At 37.2% G+C, this 18,975-nt stretch overlaps 2 protein-coding genes across 9 annotated transcripts in view; one reads left to right on the forward strand and one right to left on the reverse strand.

Moving 5' to 3' along the window:
• LOC136260244 (rho GTPase-activating protein 1-like) overlaps positions 1–9,248 on the forward strand; it is a 16,783-nt gene extending 7,535 nt beyond the window's left edge. The window contains exons 2-12 of the mRNA XM_066053915.1: positions 1,530–1,637; positions 2,854–3,159; positions 3,411–3,498; positions 4,631–4,762; positions 5,240–5,326; positions 6,468–6,566; positions 6,614–6,733; positions 6,925–7,076; positions 8,111–8,230; positions 8,328–8,431; positions 8,889–9,248. Coding sequence (XP_065909987.1) covers positions 1,530–1,637; positions 2,854–3,159; positions 3,411–3,498; positions 4,631–4,762; positions 5,240–5,326; positions 6,468–6,566; positions 6,614–6,733; positions 6,925–7,076; positions 8,111–8,230; positions 8,328–8,431; positions 8,889–9,095 — 1,523 coding nt within the window. The 3' untranslated portion in view covers positions 9,096–9,248. The remainder of the gene's footprint in view (positions 1–1,529; positions 1,638–2,853; positions 3,160–3,410; positions 3,499–4,630; positions 4,763–5,239; positions 5,327–6,467; positions 6,567–6,613; positions 6,734–6,924; positions 7,077–8,110; positions 8,231–8,327; positions 8,432–8,888) is intronic.
• Positions 9,249–9,465: 217 nt separating this feature from the next.
• On the reverse strand, positions 9,466–18,937 carry LOC136260638 (NACHT, LRR and PYD domains-containing protein 6-like). Of its 8 annotated transcripts, XM_066054452.1 has the most exons (5): positions 18,818–18,926; positions 17,315–17,456; positions 12,839–12,881; positions 12,447–12,624; positions 9,466–12,232 (listed from the first exon to the last, which is right to left on the reverse strand). In XM_066054452.1, the coding sequence occupies exons 4-5, from the start codon at positions 12,614–12,616 to the stop codon at positions 9,556–9,558; spliced, it is 2,847 nt and encodes a 948-aa protein (XP_065910524.1). In that variant the 5' UTR covers positions 12,617–12,624; positions 12,839–12,881; positions 17,315–17,456; positions 18,818–18,926; the 3' UTR covers positions 9,466–9,555. The 8 variants fall into 8 exon arrangements, with proteins under 8 accessions (XP_065910524.1, XP_065910526.1, XP_065910525.1 ...); XM_066054454.1 differs by lacking the exon at positions 17,315–17,456 and having other exon boundaries at positions 18,818–18,927; XM_066054453.1 differs by lacking the exon at positions 12,839–12,881.
• Between the last annotated feature and the right edge of the window lie 38 nt (positions 18,938–18,975).

Below are 18,975 nucleotides of genomic sequence, written 5' to 3' on the forward strand. Positions count from 1 at the left end.
TGTAAGTAATAGATCTTGGCAATGCAGGACAGAACAAAAGTACAGTAAGCCAGTCACCTTTATGCCAAAAAAATTCTTGGCCTTAAAAGGAAGGTAGCTGTTCTTTAGGCAGGTGTATTAGTGTACAAACTTCTCATTCAGGAAATTTTAAGTTGGCCTTACTACTGAGGCAGTTCCACTATAATAGACCAAGCAAGTGATTGGATTTATATAGCTTTTGTATGCCTGTTTTGGTGGCTCCTAATTCATTTGTCACCATTTGTATTGTCTCAGATAATTAAATATTATTTGACAGACAATTTAATTTTAATTCAGAGTCTTGATTTGACCAAATTTGTAGCTTTTCTTGATGTGGTGCAGCTGCTGCACTGTTGTAGGAAGCTGCTTCTCTCAAATATCATTTGTTTATTACAAGTGACTTTAAATGCTTTAATGTTGTATACCAGCTGCTGTGCTAGTTATGTGCCTAGCCAGGCTCACACTAGTGTTAGGATCCGGTTATCAGAAATCCATATATTGGTTGTATTTTTGCATGTCGGTATCACATTGGCACCAAGATGAAAAAAGCAGCAGATACAGATATATGTATTTATTTAGAAATACATGCTCATGCTCACCAAATGATGTGTTTACAAATGCATTGAGTTGCATTTCGTGCGTACTGTCAGCTATTGTTGTAGCAAATCTTCCACAATAAACAAGCTAAATTAGTCCTTCGCAATCAAATTTCTAGTCAAAATAGACATGCTGTGCTATATCGGAGAAACTATTAACCAATGTCAGTTATCAGAATATCAGCAAAATTTCATATCAGTGCAACACTAGCTCACACTAATGCACAAACTCGCACTAATGTAGTGCGTAGTGCGGGTTTGTGCATTAGTGCACTTATCTACTAGCTCGCACTATTGTAGTGTAAGTAAGTAATTTGGCTGTTGCTACTGGATACCAACAGACCTTTGATGTAATTAATTTTTTTCCTTGTACTATATTATCCTTGTATCCTTTAATTACATCATAAAGCCGTTATTATTATTAAACACCATCTGGTGACAATGCTCAAGTTTCTTGGGCCCGAAAGTGCGATCCAACCAAAATGTTGGGTAGCCAATCAGAAAAATTGCACAATTGCATGAACGTATAGAAAGTAGACAAAAAAATTAGACAATCTTAAAGCCGTTTATCAGAAGTTATTCACCTAAGTTGTTCAAGACGTTTGTTGTCAAGTTGTGTTTTCCAATCTCACCTTATAGTACCGAAGAATGCTATTCTCTAAATACAATAAGCGATAAAATGAAGAAATTGCATCTAGTAAACACCCCATTCTGAATTTTACTTTATTCCTATATATAGCTATTTTTGAATGGTTTTTCACTGTTTAAAATGATTATGCAACTCCTCGATTCTGATTGGCCAGCCAATATTTTGCACTTCTGGGCTCAAGAAATTTGAGCATTGTCAGCTGGGTACGAGGCTACCACTGTGCTACTGTTGTACCTAATTTGATCTTGTTGTCGTGGTTACTACAGGTGACCAAGTGGAGATACTGGGACAGACTGTGGATGGTAGCCATTTTGTTGTGCTTAACAAGCGTACCAACCAGCAAGGAGAATGTCCTATTGACATCATTGACATTTGTAAGTGCAGTGTAATGTGACTGTGTATATGGCAGTACCAGTGAGTGTAGAGTCATCACACAGGTGTGTTGTGTGCGTGTGTGTTTGTCTGTCCTGAATAGGACTGCTGAATCTTATTCAGGTGCTGCAGGGAATGCTTAAGAAAGAAAATTTTCCCAGTTGTTTAACTATGTACAGATGTTCACTTACAAAGATGGTAAGAGTATGAGGGAAAACCGTTCTTGACAGTGAGGGAGATCCACACAATGACCATACATGATTTTGTTGCTGTTTCCTGCCACACCAAAAATATAAAATCATCAGGCTTTGCTGCAGATAAGAGTCATCAACAATATATTCTAAATTTGTAGAATGAAAGTTTCTTTTCCATTACTGGAATCTTGGTGAATAATTTTGTGATGATGCAATCTTTGCGTGTGTTATATTTTGTGTTGAGAGAACAAACTTATTTTGAATGCGCACAGCAACAGATATATCATGGATACATAGTGTCACTGTTTTTAGGTGTTTGTGGAAAATGGTCCATTACTTTGTGGCATGTGGGGATACGATCTGGTTTTGAGTGTGTTGTTTGTCTGTAATGTGAGAAGTATGTTTACTACGTGTTTGAGATGGGTGGATAGTGTTTTCCTATGTCTCAAATGTCCACCTCTTTTGTTACTTGTTTCTTCCTGTTTTACACATGCTGTTCCCTGTCATACTGTGTGTGTAACCTGTGTTAGTGCATTGGGAAATATCGAAACTCTTTGTCCTTTCAGAAATGTGAATTACAATACTTGTAGCATACTGTATTTATTGACAGAGAAAAGTGATCATTTTAGCTCTGAGCATGCATGCAGCTGGTATGTGTACATTTTAAAATTTTTATTCTGTTTCCTTCTGTTTGTATATGCATTCAAGTTTATTTTTATTTTGATATATAGGAGTTTTGTGAGGATAGAAAATACCCCCAATAAAAGCTTCATCATGTTTTGAATACTGACCAGTGTGACAAACTGGTCACAGTAAAGTTTGCCACTTGTTAAATAGATTTCCCACCAAGCAAACAGCTTTTAATCTCTGACGTATGCATTTCTTAGTTGTCTGCCTGCACACTACTGTGCCATCACCTGTAAGGCAACCATAAGAATACAGGCATTCCTGTAGTGATTGTTGTACTCTAAATTTTGACCCTATTAGATACTGTAAGTAGCCTCACTCTGTCTGTCTGCCATAGATGATGTTGAACTAGAGAAGCTCAGAAAGGAGACGGTTGATGGTGGAAGATTAAAATTACGCAAGCACGCACAACATGATGGTGGGAAGGATTCCCCAGGGATGGGACGGTCAGAGAGAGGTCGTGGTGTTGTGATGACCAGTACTCCAGAGTTCTTGTGGTCTATGCCTTTACCAACACAACCTTCAGCTGACCTAGTGGCAACCAAGAATCCACCAGACAAGTTCTCTCAATCTTGTGCACCACAGACAGAGACCCCACCAGAGTATGCATTGATTGAACGACATAACATCGTATCTGTAGCAGGTTAGTTGTGAGAGGACAGGGTAGAAAAGGTATATGGTGTTCCATTGGCCCAAGATATGAACACAAAAATGGAGCCCCTGCACACAGACACACACTACACATGTTGGAGCAGTAGATGTCTAAAGATGTGTCAGGCTTATCAAATACCCCTGGTGGTGTCTATTTGTGTAGCCATTCTATCATACAATTGTGTAGTTCCCTTGTATTCAGTATTCGGTCTTTTGTGTTTAGTGTGCGTGTAACCTTTTTAGGCACTGACAAAGATGGCCGACCGGTTATCGTGTTTTCAGCTTGCAGGTTACCCCCATCCTACACTATCAACCATCAAAAGTTACTGGAGTGAGTCATTCCCATTGTGTTTCTTTGGTACTTCCTTTGATGCTACAATGTTATGCTAAAACTGAGCTACATGTAATAATACTGCTTTTCATTTTTGTGGATAGTTTGCATAGTTTGTTTAATGCTACCCTAGCAACACAGCACTCAGGTATGGTACATATGTCCCTTCATGGTTATATGGCCCATGTACATTTGCAACAGTACTATAATCAGGAGTGCAGCGTAAGAAGTACTGATGCTCATCCATTAGGATACGACGTGGAACTGTTTAGGCCCACAACTTGAATAGCTTGATGCTATTTGAGATAATACTCTGCTATCAAAGTTTTACTGATACTGTACACACTTTAAGTTGCTGTGTGTTAGTCGACAGTATTAACTGACTACTCCAATAGAACAATCAGGAGTACTTCAGCTGTTAATGTGCAATAGTGTGTGTGCGGCTTTAATTCTTCATCATGATCTCATTACATGTAAACTGTGTTTAGTGAACACTGCCATGAATAGCTGTACAGTCTGAGTATGAAGTTAGCAACTTAAGGTCTTTGTCAACCTCGTATCCCATACTACATGCACCAAAGCTTTGTCACCTCAAAACTATTAAGTTGAAACTTCAGCGACCTTATTAATGTCCAAATGTGAATTATAAATTTAGACTGAATATACTTGATTCAAGTGTATAGTTGTGGTTGCGACTCTATGCACTTCCTTGCATCCTGGCTGTTATATTAGAATACTACATCTTAGATTTAAACAACTGTATGCTAATGGGGCTACTATCACATTTAACAGTACCATGTGACTAACATGTGAACATGACTGCTATTCAAGAGTGATGTTGCGGTGTTCATTAGGATCTTTGAGTGATTTCCTTCTTTCTTCAACCAGCTTCACCAATCGGCTTCTGTTATCAATGTTAACTTTCTACTTTGGACATGGCCTATTGCTGTACTTAAAAAAATAAGCCACTGAGGGTGGTTTTATGGGCTAAGATGTGGTTACTACACAAATGTGCCTTTTGTTTGGGCCACAATGTAAAACCAGTAAAATAAGGTATTTTGTAATACCATGTATGTCTTGGCATATTACCATCATTTTCCATTAGTAATTTCTTGACATGTGTGTTTTTTAGCTACCTGAAGTTTACAGTGGATCACTATGTTGAGAGTGACTACACTATACTGTACCTTCACCATGGATTGACTGCCAGTAACAAGCCTAGCTTTAATTGGCTCAGACAGATGTACAAAGCTATGGACAGAAAGTGTGTAGGCATTCCTGTGTCTGTGTGGGTTCTGTTTATGTATTGCGGTAACTGAGGGGAATTTTATCAGTTGTCCAAACATTTCATTTCTGACAAATAAGGCAAATGCTATGAATTATTGTATTACCACACATCACACCACTACATCCTCCCCTACATCAACAATACCATGTACCTTTGTTGCCATGTATTCCTCTATTGTTGCTATGATCATCCCATTGTTCTTAGTTTAGAATATGTGTAGTTGTTATGGGCAACAAAAATGTCCATGTTTTGTAACAATGGAGCTTACTATAATCTCAACAGGAAATGCCTCCATGTTAGGGACGTAGGGGTTTGGTTCCATATATAGTCTGGCAGCTATGCACTATGTTACAGCAAAACTGGACCAGGGTCCCCAAGCATCTATTATAGGATGTACCACTGTATGTATTTTACATGTATTATTACAGACCATTACCATGTATATCTGCTTAGATACAAAAAGAACTTAAAGAAATTGTACATAGTACATCCCACAAGGCTTATCAAGATGCTTTACTTGCTCTTCAAACCGTTTATCAGGTAACCCAATCTTGTAGCACTTTTAGTACATGTTATGGCTGTATGTAATGTTGTTTTGTTCATGGGAGGGTTGTATGGTCTAATTGTGGCTAGTTAGCAGGTAACCACTGAAAGGTGTACTTGAGATGTCTCCCATTATCACATCTTTGATAAACAGGATGTCACATAATCCGATTGTTGCCATATTTAGTCAAAACAGCAGCTGTGCTAATATGTGCAAGTGTAGCTATATTTAAGTACATTAGTCACCTGTGTATGGCTTTAGCATTAACCATATAATAATATTAGTAGCTTTAAATGTCATTTTCGGGGTTCATTACTCAGTGAAATATTTCCGCATAACTTGACGTATCAGTCATCAAGTGATGAGTTGAGATCTGTTAAGTAAATACAGATGCTTAATGGAGAAATTTTCACCATTGAATATGAAATTTGACCAAATATCAGATTTTCCAAGTGACTGATCCCCAGGGGTTCATCCACCTTTACCGAATTTGAGAAAATACTCTAATAAAGCAGTCAATATTTTGTAGGTTCTTTACTCTGTAGTAACCTTTATCTTGAGTACAGTGTTACTGAATTACTAAAGGTATTATGTGCATAGCTCACAAGTGCTCACACATATGGTATGCAACGTCGTCTTGTGAAAGCGTCGTCTTGTGAAAGTGCAAGCGATTAAGTAACTCGCTAATTAAAGGGCGTGGCATCCATTTCACTTGCGAGTATTCATCCCAAACAAAACAGGATGAGACTCACAAGCGAAATGGGTGCCATGCCCTTTAAAAAGCAAGCTTTTTTTATTTGTTGATACTCTCGTGAGATGTCGTTGCATTTGAGCAATATCATATGCAATCAATGTTTCATACTGACTGCAGATCTAACTGATATGATAACAAATCATATATATTATTAAAACACCTACTTAGCAGTTTTTTTTTATAATTGTGTTGCAGTCATGGCTGACTAGTTATCGGACATTGGCCCTACTCAAGTATAAATTTCATTGTAATTTCAGACTTTGTAAATATGTGTGAGATGATAATGCTACAAAGTTCTCTCCGTACCTATTAGGTTACCTTACTTACCTATAGGCTATGTCACTTGTACTGTGTAAGGTGGTCTGTGGTGTTTGTTTTACTAGTTACAAGTTTGGTAAGAAGTTGACGTATGTCAACCGACTTGATGATCTACAAGAGGCACTCTACCTTGATCAAGTAGACATTCCACAGGAAGTCAAAGAGTACGTCAATCCCTACAGCATGATCTTTAATGTCATTCTTGCTTCAGTTATGATGCTCAGCTGAAGTACAAGATTCCCCAGCACAGTGAGCCCTCATCACGTTTTTACAGTGCTCTTGATGAATCCGCGACTAACACTACCCAACAGTTCGGTGTGCCATTGTCAGTGTAAGTTTTAAACTACATATGAATGAAGTCTCTGTATAACATGATAGTTTTGCACACCAATGGCTGTAAATTTTATACAGGTGGTTGTATTAGACACATTGATTACAACACATATTGGGTTGGATAGGGAGGATGTTATTGTCTGGCCTAGCTACATATACAATTACATGCTCATCTTCTGTTTGTTATAGCCTCCAGGAACGTAATGGAGGTGATCCTATTCCTTTGGTAGTACGCAGCTGTGTGGAGTATCTGGAACAAGAAGGGCTTGAAGTGGAGGGAATATTTCGTCGTACCACTGGACAAGGTTCCGTTAGACGAACCAAGAGTCTGTTAAATGAAGGTGAGTTTTCTGTAAGTTTCATCAATATATTAAACTGAAGGTTATGATTTCTTGTGCTATCATGCTATTAAACGTTTGTATGTACAAATACTGTAGTAACTACTGTATTATGTGTTGAGTGATGCCAAAAGACCATAACAAGTTGGATGTTGTGCCTGCTTCTATAAACCACACCTCCAGTTCATACGTTCACACTATTCTTTTACAGAAACCATTACTTCAGCTAATTATAGTTATTTCAATTTGTAAATTTAATACATTTTGTAACTCATTAATTCAATACGTTTCTATACACTTACACTAAGGAAACATAACTCGAACAAACCACAAAAGTATCTTCTTGACTGTTTTATAGTCTTTTTCTTGCACACATTCTCCAGACAAACTTGTTAGGCTACTCTTCATTATCAAACACATTCATAGGTACACGCCCCCTCACTTGAAGTGATACACTATTCCTGGTAACTAGAAGACTCGCTACGTTCATCCTTTATTATTATTACATACTGGCTGCTTTTGCAATTTTGCTCATGTGGGTACATACAAACAAGCATAGATAGGTCGTAGAGCTGAAACAGATATCAATTTTTACTGTTCGTATTCCTGAACTAAATCTTTCTGCATATTCTACTAATAGTGAAATCATCACTTACTGTAAAAACATGGCATATTTTGTCATGAACCTGCTTGCTATACTTGTAATTTAGACATAGTATTTGTACAGTGATTGAAATTGTAGCATTATAATTAGTGTGAAAGCTTTGTAACGGCAGTAGTTCATCATGAAATTGCATTAGCAACTATCTTGATGGCTTCAAATTACTATCCAGATAATACGGATATCTGTTTCTGCTCTAGTTGGCAGATACTAGATATACAGATAGGTACACAAACATACTTTTCGGAAAAAAATTTCAGGAAACCAGGCAGCTGGCCTGCTGGTGGCTGTGGGTACCTCTGGTTTGAAAACTATGAAGTGTTTTGTAAACGTGCATGTATCATATCACATAATATGTATTACATGTATTGTATAGGTCAGAAAGTGGAGTTTGAGGACCCACATTTGGCAGCAGTGATACTAAAACTATTTCTGAGGGAGCTACCTGAGCCAGTGATGATGTACAGCACTTACAGTAAAATAAGAGGCTTCAAAAGTGAGTTTCTGTCCTTTATATACTTTATGGCATTTTAGAGTGTACACTATGAATAATGGCTATACCATAACTGTTGTATGTGTGTGACCTTTTTCAGATCTTGAAGAGGACCAGAAAGTAGTCCGGTGCAAGCAGTTAGTTGAGGAGTTAGTAGAGCCAAACAAAACTGTGTTCCGTTATTTGATAGACTTCCTAATGAAAGTGAGTAGTAAAATATGTGACTGTCTTGTGCACTACTCCATACATAAGAAGACCATCCAGCTATGTTTACTGATGGTTCACTGTCCAATCAGGTCACTGTACAATGGCCCTTCTATATAACAGACACACTTTGATTGTGATGAAATTTTAGGAGATTTTCCTGTTTCAGAGGTCAAATTGTAGCCATTATAAAATAATATTAAAGGTTTCATTTGTGCACAAAGTAACCTGCCTAATGTAGCCACCTGCTATAAGGTCAGAAATTTTTGAACAGAATAACTATGTGTATTATAGTGTCTATTTGAAAAGAGATCTATTATGGAACACTGTTCTAGAATAAGACAATTTGTATGCATGTGCTTAGGTCCCAGAAATGTTTAATATTACAAACAAGCAATAACTTTTACCTATTGCTTGTACTTTACAAAACATTTTTTAGTGCTGGTTCATTTTTCAGGTTTGTGAAAACTGTTCCAAGAACAAGATGAATCCTTCAAATGTTTCAATTGTGATTGGTCCAAATTTACTCTGGGCAGCTGATCAGGCCGCTACGCTCATGTCGTTGGGAGAAATTAACTCTTTCACATATATATTGTTAACCCGGTATGCTGCCATATTTGGAAGTGAAAAGTTGACAACACAAAATGTATCATCCTCATCATAGTGATCCATATAATGGTTGTAATCTATTTGTTTGTATTATATAGTTGTGAAGAGGATTTGTATAGCTCAATATGTGTGTGTGTGTGCACATTTGGTGATGCAGAAACATTTTGTAAATTGTTCACTTAATGTATTAACTTGAAGCCTTTTCTAACCATTTCACAGAACAAAATCAAGTTTGGTTATAAATGCAGAATATGTTAATAGCATATGATCAACATCTGTACTGCTCTAATTCTGAAGTTAGGGTAAGTGATTCATATTTGAAAATTCACATAAAGTCTGGACACAAAGCTTTAATTGTAGTACACAATTTACCCATGCAGTTAAATAGTTAAATATCTTCCATTACTACTATAATTTAAAGAAAGTGTAGATAATTTTTTTAATGATAAGTGTTCACCATTTTGCATGTGAGTATATAATAAGTACACATGTGCAAGTGTTAATACAACAGAAGGTCACATTACATTATAAGAAAACAGTCCAAATACTCTTTGTACAGAACCAGAAATGCGTACTGTTTCAGTGATGTCGTATCCTAGTGGTTGTGCTCTATTCTCTCCACGAATGACGTTTATTTCGTCCAGTACATCCACAAGTTGTCTGTCCTGTTGCAGAGCTCCATCAATAGCCAGTACCAATAGAGTATGGTTGTCTTTAAGTGCTTCAGTCAGCAAGAGTACGTCAACAATGGATAGCTGATTTTCCATTAAGGCAAGATATTCCAACGTCATGTTTGTATGTAATAATGCTGCAAGGTGCTTTGCAGACTCCTGTTCAATGTTACAATTGGTCAAGTCCAATAATACCAATTGTGTTGACTGTAAAGTAGGAATAAGTTTTTCAATACAAGTTGGATCAAATGTTGTACTGTGTGAAAGGTCTAGAGATTGAAGATGTCTGGCAAGATGAGATTGCAACAGGGAAACAAGCCCGTCTATTTGCTGTGGCATGACCATAGTATGCAAGACATAAATGCTTCCATCACCTTCTCTTGGTTCAGTCATTTGTGATATCATATATCTGATAGCATTACTGGGTAGTGAGTTACAATGGATAATCCACCTCTTACCAGAGCAGATGATGCAATAAGAGAGCGAAGATAAAAAGTGACCAGTTATTGCTGTATCAGGAATGTCAGCATAACAAGAATTAGTCAAGAACAAATTGCTGTTACAAAAGGCACGACATGCCTCTTGGTTCTGAGCTTCAGCACAGCAAGCCATTAGAACCAGCAAGTGTTCTTTTGAAATTTGATCATAAACAAGACTACCGTATTCTTGTGCTGAGTAACTTCTTCGAGCATACTCTTTCAAGCCATTATTTTTCATGAAAATCATGGCCACAAGATTGTACATAAAGCGGCCTGTCATAGAGGATATTCTACGTCCAATCGGCAGCTTTGGGATGGCTGCACAGGTATCAACATCTTTAAATCCAGTTAGTCCAGCATAGAACAGCCACAACATCTCACATGAACTTGACAATGCACTGATCCTTTTAATTTCATCTTTCTGTTGGGCAGGATCAAATTGTTTGGTGAGATAATAAGCAGACAAGAAGTCTTGGATGATATTGCTACTAAATTGGTAAGTTTTTGGTGCCCTTGTTAGAGGGTCGTGGTCTTTTTGCACTAAACCATACCAGTGAAACTTAGATGGCACTTCAGCCGAATGATAACAAATTCTGCTAACATCTTTTTCAGAGTGCTCACTTTTGTTTCTAAGAATACTTTCATATGCTAGTTGTAATAAACAACAGAAGTCATCTGGAAGATTCTCTAGATCTTGCAAAGGATTTTCTAAATGACGATTAACAATTAGTAGCAATAGCTTTCTAAAAGTCTCTGTCAGCGTGGAAGGTAGTTTATGGTCTTCTTTTACATAGAGATATATGAGGCAAGAAAGAATTAGAGGTGTAAAAAGCAATTCTTTTGAGTTCAGTAGACAATTAACTTCCTCCATGAACTTTTGCTCACTGTTATCACCAAAGCAGTAACACAAATGTCTCTGTACTTGCAGTTCTGTTAATCTGACCATCTCAAATGTATGAGTAAATTCATACTGTTCCTTCAGCATTACAGATGATGTTGATGGTCGTGAAGTAACCATCACTGTAGCATGGGGTAGACGAGTGGACAGTATATCAGTAAAAACAGAATTAGCTTGTTGAACTTCATCAAGTTCATCCCATCCATCCAATATGATAAGAATTCCTCTTCCTGCACATTTTTCCATCTCTCCTGCTATCACTGTTACTTCTGCTTCTTGATAAACACTACAAAGGTCACTTAAACTTTTGGCGTTTGCTATTTTAGGGTCATTCAATCTCATGCGCACAACAAGGTTATACTGGGGTAATCTATTTTCAGCCCACAATTTGCATACCTTTATAACAAATGTGCTCTTCCCACTTCCAGGAGCACCTCGTATCATGATCTTAGATTGCTTAGTATCTGGTAGTAAAATATTGCCCTCTGATATCACAGTCAATCCGTTGTCTTCTTCTTCAGGTATATCAAACTTGAAAAGAATGTTATGTTGAGCAAGTCGTAATTGTGCAGCTTCAAATTCATCATCGTCTGAATTAATTGCCACAAAATTGAAATGAAAATTTATTGGATCCAACTGAGGATTAGCTTCATTTACATGCCAGTCATTAGCTCCCATGCATGTTAATTTTTTGTATGAACTGATGAGGTTGTGTTTGAATGATGTTAGTGACTCTGGTAAGGATAGGTCTTTGTGATGGTGTTCCTCTAAGTCTTGTATCGTGGAGTTTATTTTTTGAAGCAATTCAGCATATCTCTTCGGATAGTATTCAAGATGTGGTAAGAATATGTTCAACTGAAAGTATGGAAGTGTAGTTAGTAAAATTCTATCAACAAAAAATATCTTTTTACTCATTGTATCATCAATAGCAAGAAGACACTGTTTATCAGTTTCCTCTAGTAGTGGTAGTATTTGATCAACTTCAATTAATTGAATTATTTCCTCCCGACATTTTAAGATAGCATAAAATGTCTTCAAGCTGTCACAAAAGTCTTTGTATTGTCCATTTTCATCCAGAACATAACAAAGATCCTTAAACCGATCATGATCGCGAGTTGTTTCCATAACAACTAATATCAGTCCCCTAAGTATGGCAGACATTTGAATAGTAGTTTGATTTACCATACGATGGGAATGTCTTTATTATGTGGAAATAGAATGACGCAGTGTGTGCATCAATACAGCTAGTGTTGACCTGTTACATGCATGCTGTGCTGTCTGTTATACTTGTGCTGTATAATTTAAACATAAAATGTGTACTGGAACTTTGCTTAGCCGAACTTCTATAATTTACTTACCGATTTTTATCCATCCTATTCTGTTTGCCTTTTATCATTTCTTGCTGATATTCACTGATGATGTTCATTGTCTGCAAGTGTCCAAGAATGTCCGTGCAATCAGCACAATTCTCAAAGGCAGATACATGGATTTGTAAAGTAGCTTCCAATTGTGTTAACTCTGTCATCATCCTTGTTGCTGGAACAAACAAATAAACTGAAAAAGAATCATTGCAAACAGTGCTATGTCTATGACAGAAATTTACACCTTCAATTGAATGTTTAATAATATGGGACCAGATTTTGGGGAAAAAAACCGATACATTAGAAGTTCCAAGATAAATGGTTTATAACTTCCCAAGGATAGTGAGCACGCATACGAAATTTACACAAGAGAAGTATCAATTGATTACCTTTCAGACCACCTCCAGTACTTGTAGATCCTTGTAGAGTTTCCTGCCAAGTAACATACAATATGACCAGTTGGATGAATGGTGGGCAAAAGATAGACTTCAACATGGAGGCAGACCATGACTGAAGTCCATCACGAGGCTACAGGGCTGTACTGGCTTATTAGTGGCTGATTTGTAGCATAAAACGTTTTGTCCAGCGATATCAGGCCATCCATTAGTGTAGCACTGATTCTCATCAAGCCAGGAGTCACTTTTTGGGCTTGCCATAGCACCCAGAAAAGATGACTCTTAAAACCAGTCTCAAGCAGTTTGAGTAAAGCTGAGGGTCAAAACCAACAGTAAGATAGTGGCCATCCACTGGTGGTGATGCTAGTTTAATTTTGCCTGATGTGCGATTTGGATTGGTTTCGTAAAATCTGGCAATGTGTGACTATCAGCTAATAATAAGCCTATATCCAATTGCTATTACCAAGAGTTCACATATATATATATACTGAGGAGAGAGTATCCTACTCTCATATACCCCTGTAGAAGAGAAATCATGACGTAACAAGGTATTATGGTTTGTAATGTACAAACAGCCATAAAAGTGCAAGAATCGTTAGCACTGTTCAACACTTAGGATAACCGTATTCATGAACAAGAAATGCCTACGAAGTGCCATGAAGGAATGATTGTAGTTCAGTGAGAAATGCTTAGAGCTGGAATTGTTGCTGCTATATATTTTTTGAGAAACAATAAAATTACCTTACAACTTAATTACAACTACATAACTAACTAGCTACTACATAAAGGCAAGAGTTCATAATATAGAGAGGGAGGGAGAGTATCCAACACTGTATTACCTGATGAAAACACACTGCGTTCAAAGATTGTGCAATGACTATCAGCACCAAAACTTATTAAATCACTACTGAAAGGGTGTTAATTCTATTAAAGCAAAGCACTAAGAATGCTTCCTTTTGCTAAATCAACACCTATCAACGCTCTTCAGTAGGTGAAGCCAGGTGACAAATCTGTATGGAATTATACTGAAGTACACTGAAATATTCAGGATATGATGCAATCTTTGAACGCAGTGTGTTGTGACCAGGTAATACAGTGTTGGACACTCTCCCTCCCTCTTTATATTATCCTTATTGTTTGATGGCACAAAATTTTGTTCTTGTGGAATAACTCTATCTGGTGGTACTACCAAAACTATCTTAGATGGCCCGACCAAATTTTTGGGGAAGTTGATTGGAATTTCTGCTCATGCTACCAAAAGTGCTTCTGGCAAAGCTATGTTTGCTAGGTTCTCTGACCTTATACAGAAAGTTGATAGTTTGCCATTAAGACCTGAGTACCAAGTATGGATTTATAGGAATTATGTTCTCTCAATCATCAGATTCCATCTCACTGTTGATAGTGTTGGACCATCCACTATCAATAAAATGGAAAATCTAGCTACTAAATACCTGAAACGTTGGCTCTGTTTACCTCGCAGTGCCACTCGTGTGATCTTGAACTATCCAGGTGTTTGCTGTCCTAGTGTGCGTTCAATTTCAAAGCAGTGTAAACTTAGTTTACTTGCCAACATCTCCTCCTCATCAGATCCAATGATTAAGGAGTTGGCCTTACAAGTGGATCTTTCCTCCAATTTCCTCCAGATTAACAGTTCTCATCAGGAGTTACTCAATGAAGCCAGAGCTCAACTGGACTCTATTCCTACGGCTCGCAAGCTCTACACAGCTAGCAAACACCTTGCCATTTCTAGAGAATTGACACTATGCAAAGAGAAGCTGGACACTCTCTCTGTTCAATGTAAATTTGAATCAAGTGCTGTTCTGGAAGCTGACTCTAAGCTGTGGAATCGACTCCTGTTGGGTTTTCATCCAGGCCAGCTTTCGTTTGTGCTGCGAGCTTCATCAGATACATTACCAACTCCGTTAAATTTACGTCGCTGGCATATACAAACTGGTGCAACTTGTTCACTTTGTTTGTCACCTCGTCCAACTTGTCACCATGTGCTAAATGGGTGTCCTGTGGCTTTGCAGCAAGGCAGGTTTACTTTTCGTCATGATGCTGTTTTATTATGTTTGATGTCTGAGTTGCAAGCTTGTTTGGATAATGTAGAAATATTTGCTGATTTGGATGGTAAACGTGCGTCTGACTCTCCTCCTGCCACCATTCCCTCTGCTGTACTAGTGTGTTCTCACCGACCTGACATTGTTATATATAATGCAGAAATGAAATCTGTTGTACTTCTGGAACTTACCTGCCCATTTAATTCTCGTGCTGACCTTTCTGCTGCACGAGAACGTAAGCAGGAGAAGCCAGAATATCTGCAAATTATTGCTGAGCTTGACCGCTTGGGTTTTGTTAGTCATTATCACACAGTTGAAATTGGTTGCCTTGGCCATTACCTTACAGAGACAGTAACATCTATGAAAAGAGTTTCAAATCTGAGTTTTTCCAAGACGAAAGCATTGCTTGATAGAGCAGCTGCTGTGGCTATAACTTCCTCTCAGAGAATCTTTTATGCACGTAGTAATCCAACCTGGACACTATAAGTTAAGTTTTGTAGTTAATTATTTTTGTATGTATCCTTGCCATGCCTACGCGGATCTTATCTTTGTAGTCGCATGTGTCCGAGGCTCTGTATGTAATTTTGTCATTTCATCATTATTCTGATGGTTTCAAAAAAAAAAAAAAAAAAAATGAACTCTTGATAAAGGGGAATACTATAACTAAGGGTATAGAGGGGGTTGTATCATCATCACTGTCCTGAAGAGCCCAATACCTTATGGTCATTGCCACAGTGCAGCAGAAAGTTGCTGGAGTAAGGAATTAATTTGGTTGCTAGCAATGTTGTTAGGCACACGTTCAATCTATATCATGTTCAACTAATAAAATTATTAATTATACAAAGAAAAACAAGCGAACTTAGAAGTGCTACATCATAACTTCACAATACGCCCTTCTACAGGGATATATGAGAGTAGGATACTCTCCTTAGCATTATGAACCCTTGCTATTAGCTATTGGACAGCAATTGGAAATTTCCTATATTATTTTGGCTATGTCTTTGTATATCAGATTGGATCGATATACAAGCAGCAATGTAGCTATCGTAAATCAGGAAAAATTTGTCGTCAAATTTTCTTCGCTGGCTGTATTGATAAAAATTAAAATGATGAATTATTTTCAACTATACAGATTCACGCATACAAATATTAACATATAGCCATATAATTATTCTGTCAAAAATTTTTCATCAATCACTGTATGTTGAAAATATGTTGCATCAAAATTTTAATAGACGAAAATTTCCTGATTTAATTTACGGTATGTAGATTCACTTGTAATGAGTAACACATGTTTATAAATTACAATGTCAGACACAGCCAAGCTATAAAGGGTAGGGCATAGCTAAAAGCAAGAGTTCATAATATAAAAAGAGAGGAGAGTGTCCTACTTCAGTTTTGCCTGTACAAATGCATATTATGAATACAGTAAAACTTTGATTTCTTTAGGATATCATGTCAGTGTTAAGGAGTATTGACAATGTCATCAGTGGACTGCTTATTGAAGCCATAACTACAAGGGTCATTGAAACTTAATGTAGAGTAGAGACCTGACCAACTAACACATTGACAGTGACCATAGGTATTGCATCATTACTCCAAAATATGCGTTTGACAGGCTATATACTGGAGTAGGACACTCCTCTCTTTTTATACTATGAACTCTTGCTAAAAGATTGGATTAACTAAATCTTGATCACGTGTCTGTACATCGTAGAGAGCTGCACTGGCTATCTATACCTGACATCATACAATTACAATCTATTGCTGCTATGTTTCGCTACTACAAACAAAGAGACATTACAATTAGATCCTCCAATTGTCTTTGGTCATCAGCACTCATACAACACATGCTGTGGTGATTATTTTGCGAATACTTGTAATTCTAAGCTCTCCAGAACTAGGAAATATTTTCGTTGTAATGCCTCTGCTCAACAGCGTCATTTCCTAGTACATTAATTTTGTCCTATCTTGCTAAATCTATATACTTAGCTAAGTAATTATGAGTGTTAAATTTGTAGCTATGTGTTCTGCTTGTATTTATGTGTTGTGTAGTTATTGTACTTTTTTTTGTATCATATTTGTTTGTGCTTTGCTCTGTGTGTTGTATATGTACTTAGTTGCTATGGTAAGGAAGAACGGCTTATGCCAATTACCTAGAGGATAAACAATAAATCAAATCAGTTAACATCATTGCAGCCATTTCTTAGCAAGCCACCTTTTTTGATTTCACAACTTTTTCACCCTGGTCTTTTTTAAAACCACATGCAATTTTTTTCACAGCTTGGTTGTAACATGTTTGCTATTTCATATCAAAACATACTATTGGGATTTGTCAAATGAAAATTGCAACAATGCCAAAACCAAAATTACAACCAATAATCATTTTATGGGCAATACTGTACATTACCAGTGTCCTTTGTTTGTTTTCTATCCTTAGATCATGAAATGGACCGATGAAACTCCAATTCTTTGAAAGGCTTTAGACTGGATGGACCACTTCTTTGATTTCTCCAATACAAAACGCACACTTTTACATCACTTTGTATTATCTGAAATAGCAAGGCATAGGAACATCGTATGGATACAAACTAAATACCAAAACAAAGCTAATAAAGTGCTTAAATAGCTGCCAACCATATAAATGGGGAAATCCCCTTAATGAAGTCACCAGGAAACACTAAAGTGGGTTATGCGAAATTGTATAATATGCGCAATACAAATTAATGCTGTAAAAATGTTACACCGCAACCTTTACCATCAATTAACAAGGTAGAAATGGCCAAGCCCTATACTACGGTAAGCAATCCGTATATTTGTAACCTGTTTACTGCACCAGCGATTTTGCATATTTAATGACAATCCTGTAAAAACATGCGTAATAAACGTAAAACGGCTATCAAATTTTTAGTATGGTACATTTGATATGTAGATTTGCAAGCCCCAAAGCCAGCCTAAATGCCTCTATCACTTAGCACAAGAGTGTGAAAACCACTAGTTATTACTGAAATTATTAAAATGTGATGACTGTCTGTGTGGTCTGCTCTCTAGAGACTCCAAACAACTGGCTTTATTGGTATGATAATATTTTTTGCTATTGGCATGAAGTCCAGCATTCAGTTCAGTTATCATAGCTGGCAAGTAGTTATCTCTCTTGCACTAGATAGCTGGCAGTTTAGCTAGCTGCAGTGCTGGATAAACAATTGCAACTTTGTATAATCTGCCATCCTGTTCTTTTGACAAATTAGATAATAAATAATCCCCCTGGTAGTATTTACTTCAACGTACATCTGACTGGTCCGACTGTTCCCAAAAGAACATCAGACTAAGGGTTCACCCATGATGCTGTTTAGCATCCATCTAGTAACTGTAAGCTTCCCTATGTAGTAACAGATGAAGTATCAATTATATGGTTCCCTTTCTTTCTAAGTCATTGTTTCCCATTTCCTGCTGCATGTAGATTCCCATGGCTTTATTTATTATATGCTGAACATTTTATTCATTATATATCACGTGATTGTCCAGCATACAGTTGCAATTTTTAGCAACAACCCTCCTTATCAGAACTAACCATAACCCATCAAGCGTTTACTGTATTGATGTTTATTATACCGTATTCTTACCTCGTAAAGTTTGTCCAACAGTTGCATTAAAATAATGAACCACCCTGATGCACATCAATCACGGAAGTGGGAAACAATGAATTTATTTGTTGTATAGCACTATCGAGCGATCACACAGCAATACAGCGAATTAGGCGTATATCCACACCAGCTACCTGACAATTAAAATTATATATAGCTAGCTATGTGGATGATATGGTAATCAACTTCACTCGCGGATGCCCGGCAATGAAACAATACGAATCGACGGATATTACTATTACTTTACCTATGCAATAGTATGAACTGACCTGTCAAATCGAGTTGGACAGTGTCAACCAACGAGAAAAGTTTATCACCACCTGTCAGTACGCCGGTAATTATTAGTAGGAGTGATCAGGACCAAGTAATCGATTGTGGCATGCATGGAGTTGCCAGCTTTATGTAGTGCATGATGCATTGCTAAATC

This window comes from Dysidea avara, chromosome 7 (assembly GCF_963678975.1).
Source record: "Dysidea avara chromosome 7, odDysAvar1.4, whole genome shotgun sequence".
NCBI classification, from domain to species: domain Eukaryota; kingdom Metazoa; phylum Porifera; class Demospongiae; order Dictyoceratida; family Dysideidae; genus Dysidea; species Dysidea avara.